The sequence below is a fragment of the Hibiscus syriacus genome, unplaced genomic scaffold (assembly GCF_006381635.1).
Source record: "Hibiscus syriacus cultivar Baekdansim isolate YM2019G1 unplaced genomic scaffold, ASM638163v2 tig00110458_pilon, whole genome shotgun sequence".
Classification (NCBI taxonomy): Eukaryota; Viridiplantae; Streptophyta; class Magnoliopsida; order Malvales; family Malvaceae; genus Hibiscus; species Hibiscus syriacus.
The window spans coordinates 2,131,419-2,136,570 of NW_024062745.1; the positions used below are offsets into that span (position 1 = coordinate 2,131,419).

Consider the following 5,152-nt stretch of genomic DNA (forward strand, 5'->3'; position numbering starts at 1 on the left):
AACGAAATAATAGCATGATTATTTCATTTGTTATTGTTATAATTAATTTACCCGTTAAATTGTGAATATAATCCACTGTTATTGATGTAATTATTTCATACCATTATTTTCTATAATAACAATTTTACACTATATTATTAATGATTTGTTATTTTACAATTCGAACACTATTTAAATATTACAACATGTAGAACACATGATAGTTTTTATAGACATATATATGGAAGTGTGTTGTTTTTATGTTTGATTTTTTCTTAATGATAATATGATATTATTTTATGATGACACATCAACATCACCGTTTAATTTTTAACTGTAAGATACAGAAAATAAAACTTTAACCACACGTTAAATATAATATTAAAAAAATAAAGTTAGGGTATCAAAATTGAATAAAAGTAATAGTTTATGTAGTAAATATATAATTTATCTCATAGAGTATTGTTTTATATTTATTGTCGTTGTTATATTATAGAAATGAATTCCGCCGCAATTAAGACACACAGGCAATAACTGGGGCAGGTAATTTGACTCTAATCGGATTAGTAATAACATAATAAAGAATTTTAATCATAATTAAATCTAAAATTCGTTACTTGTGTTTGTACCCCAAGTATGTGACTTCACACACACCACTCAAAACAACGCCTCATTGCTCACTTCTTGCTTCGCTTTCTTTTTCCCCTTTTATACTTGTCATTTTAATTACATAATTTAATTGATTATATAACTATATTCTTTGACTTTTACGAACGACCGGTGCTTCATGTCCACCGCGTGACGGCGTCGATGACGTCACTCCTTGACTCTCTTTAACCATTTCCACGGCGCCTTCCCCGTCCACATTCATTCCATTCCCTCTTTATTTATATTAAACAAACCCTAACAAGAATAACAAACCCTTCATTATCCTCTCTCTCTCTCTCTCTGCTGGATTCTGTTTCTGCGAATATAAGTTCTCTCAATTCGTTCCGATTCTTGTTCTTCTGTTGATTGCGATTCCGGTCGATGCCATGGGAATCTGCTTCTCTTCCGGTACCGGAGACTCTGTCTCCGATTCAACTCATCGACCGGCTGCTCATGTTGTTTCCATCAACGGCGATCTTCATAAATACTGCCTCCCCGTCTTCGTCTCCCAGGTTCTCCACGCCGAAGCTTCTCCGTCGATCTTCCTCTGCAACTCCGACAGCTTATGTTACGACGAATACATCCCGGCCTTGGATGTCGACCACCAGCTGCAAGCTAACCAAATCTACTTCGTCCTCCCCGTTTCGAAGCTACAGCAGCGATTGGCGTCCACGGACATGGCGGCTTTGGCCTTCAAAGCCAGTCGTGCTATCGAAAACGACTCCAAAAACGACTCTAATCGCCGCAAGAAGGCTCGTATTTCGCCTGTGATAGTGGTGGCCTCCGCCGCCGGCGGATCGGTTCCCGACGACAAGTCCTTTGCCAAGCCGCAACCTCAGCCGCCTGGGATGTCGAGATCTGGTTCCATTAGAAAATTCCAGAGATACACCTCCAGACGAGCTAAACTGGCCGTCAGATCGTTTAAGCTCAGATTGTCGACCATTTACGAAGGTTCTGTTCTGTAATCTCTGTACAAATACGTACGTACGTATACGGATTGATCTACCTTTTCTTGAGGTCCAATGTAAAATATACTTTTATTTAATTAATTACATTCAAAACCTTTACTGTACAGAAAGCTGTGCGTGTAATTATTTCATTGCTACATTAACTTTTTTCTGGGTTTATGTTCTTCTATTTGTTGATCAACTGGAGCATGAATTCATCAAAAAAAATATAATTGAGTTTATTTTGATTGATATATCGTTAATGAAATATGCACAAAATATTAAATCAAACATATTTAATTGTTTAAAATCTTTTATTTTATATATACACCATATAATTCTTATCGGCATTTAAATATATATTCTCTTTTTTTTTTATTAATCCTTGGTAAGTATAAGATAGTATCTGTTCGATGATAACTCTCAACCATTTGATATTAGACACTCAAATCCCTCATATTTTTAGCCCTTGAATTCAAGACATCGAAAAATAATAATAATTCATTTATCATTAAAGTCTTTCGGTTCGTGCAAAAATGTATATCAACTCTAAATGGTTGACATGTTGTTTTGAGTATGGCTAGTAAAGGTTGGACGTCATAGAGAGGCCGTCCAAAGGCTCTATGAAACCCACTGCTTATTTGGGCCCTTCACCTCCAAAATTTTACTCATTTTACATTTATTTCGTGAAGTGTAAATATATTCACACTAATAAGCATATATATATATATATATATATATATATATATATATGTGATTATAGTTGGGTTGTCTCATCTATCAATTGGCTGAGAATGTTGAGATGCCTTTACTCCTTTCAAATTAAATAGGAAAAAAGAATTAAGAAGCTTTTGTTCTGAAAATAAGAGTGTCAATTTATAGGACGTAAAGATGTCTCCACATATTTTTATAGTATTTTATCAAGCAAGAATTCCTCACTCTCTAACTACTACGACTCAAAGGAATCTTCAAAAAGTATTGAGGTTTTCGTTATAACAATATGAATCTCTTCATTGTTATTACGAGTATTGAGATGCCTTTGCGAGGAAAGAATCCCCTCTCTACTCCTACCAAGACAGGTATCTTCGACCTGTAGTCAAACTCTTCTGAAGGTGTCGAGTTGTCTCCTTTCTAGCCGAAGATGCATAGATATCTACACCCCACCTTAACTATAAAATTATATCACTTTCTCTCCGCATGTCAAAGAGAGTCAAGATACCTCCGTTAAGGCTATACGAATTTATCCTTGGCATTTACAAAACATCAAGATGTCATTCCCAGGCATCCCACCGAGGTGACGAGAATCCTCTACATGATATACATATAACCACGGAGACAAATGTGCCTAATCTAAAATGTACTTGCTTAATTTTTACAATAATTAAGATAACTCGAATTACGGGCTTATACAAATTTACTCGAACGTCGAGGTCCTTGGCAACAGGTTTAGTGTAGAGATATCTCAATCCATTTGTTAAATTAAACCTACGTGTAGAGAGTCCTCCGCAAGATATATATACGGAAAAAAATCCGCGAAAATAGCAAATTACATGCTTGAACACTTTTATAAGTCTTGTTTCAATTCACTTTACGACTCTCCCTTCAGTAAAGGGGTACAAGTGTTCCATCTCATTCGGATATCCTGTGTTGGTCAAGAATCTTAGGGGACCTCTTTAGGGTTCAAGACTTTCAAAGTTCCACATCTTCTGAACAATTACACACGTTTAACTTGATAATGATCAAATTCATAAAAATAAAGTACTACATAATAATAAGGTCAATTCATTTTACCAAACTATGTATAATAATAATACACATTAAAAGTCGGTATAAAAGTCTCTCGGCACAAAGTACATGGATATCTCGAATACCCTCTCTGTTCATTATCTCCGTTATGCTGGATTAAAATCCATAATTACGGACACATATTTATAATGTATATTGTTATCATAAAATATGACATAAATTAAGTGATCAATTATGTTATAAAGTCATAACGTATTAGAAATGTCATGAAAATAAATATGTAGATACTATACTATTAAAGTTGTATTTATAATTTGATGAGCGGCAGAGTTATAAGTACAGAAAATAATTGATTCTTAAATCAGCTATATAAAGAGATTATAGTCCCCAAGAAATAGACAATCTCGTGTTTACTCTTATCATCGTCGGAGAGTTTAGACTCAAGAGAATTTTATCTTATTGGAAGATCACAACTAAAGAAAGATTTGACATGATTAGATCATGGGTTGTTTTCATAATTTTGGTCAAAATTGGCTTTAATGCTTTGTTTTTACAAATTTTAATTTTTGACCTTAATTTATATGTTTATGCATGTAATTTATTGCAAATGATATCTCTCTAACAATTGATATCAATTTTTCAAATGCATAACATTTTTTGATAGCTTTATGCACATGCACTTAAATGCAACAATTGGTATTGTATAAAGCATATTAGACTTCGATATATTGAATTTCATGTGTTACTAACATGTTTGTTCATCTTTGTCGAAATTCAATGTCGTGTCAAGCTTTTAAAGTCAATTTTTTGTTTGGAATGCATTTGTTGAGGGGAAACTTTTGATTTTTCAAATGATTTTAATGTTAAAATTACTACTTATTCTCTATTGTTATTTTTACCTTAAAAGTTTGAATTATTTTTATATAACAAAAATGGGGAGAAGTATATGTCTGAAAAATTCAATTTCAAGAATAAAAAAGGGGGAGCTTTAATATTTTTCCTAATAGTTCTCTTTTTCGTTAAATGTTTTAATAAGTGGGAAGCATTTTGTCAAAAACTATTTTTTTAAAGGTTTTGTTATATCAAAAAAGGAGAGATTGTAGAACTTGTATTTTGATATTACAAATAAGAGCAAAATGTTTGTTGGACTAAATTGAATTTATTCAAAGTTTTCAAAAATAATTCTAAGTCCAATCAAAACCTTAAAATGAGTATTTTGACCAGAAATTTCAAAACTTTCCAAGACAATTTTCCAAAAAGTTTTGATACTTTTTAAGAGTTTTGAAACTATCTCAAGAGTTTCAAAACTTTCCCTAAAGTTTCGATACTTTGGCTCCAACGGTCATATTTTTCCAACGGCTTTTTTGAAGAGTTTCAAAATTTGTGTGCAGAAAGTCTTCTAATGGCTTCAAACCTTCTTAAACGGCTAAAAATGACTAGTAACTCACTCCAACATATAAAAACAAGTTCAAAACACTTGAAGAATGTTACACAACACTTATCCAAGCAATCAAACATAAGAGAAAATCTTTTCATTCTTTATTTCTCTTTCTCTTGTAAATATTTGTGTTTTTGTGAGCTTTAATTTGAAAACACCTTCTTTTTTAAAGGTTTTCTTGTTTACAATTCTTTTCCTTTGTAAAGGGGCTTTGGTTCTAGTTAAGCCTTTGAAAAGCTAGGGAGTTTGTAAATGTTATCTTTTTATCCTTGAAAAAAAGACCAAATTAGTGGATTTGTAGGAAAATCCTAAGTGAAGATCTTATGTAGTGGATGTAGACTTCATTAAGAGAGTTGAACCATTATAAATCATTGTGCAATTGTAATACCCCAAA

The 5,152-nt window shown here is 32.6% G+C and overlaps 1 protein-coding gene across 1 annotated transcript; it reads left to right on the top strand.

Moving 5' to 3' along the window:
* The first annotated feature begins 980 nt into the window (after positions 1 to 980).
* LOC120126617 lies at positions 981 to 1,699 on the top strand. Its single transcript, XM_039144766.1, has one exon. It carries the CDS (start codon positions 1,014 to 1,016, stop codon positions 1,590 to 1,592), a length of 579 nt encoding a protein of 192 aa, XP_039000697.1. The 5' UTR covers positions 981 to 1,013; the 3' UTR covers positions 1,593 to 1,699.
* The last annotated feature ends 3,453 nt before the right edge of the window (positions 1,700 to 5,152 follow it).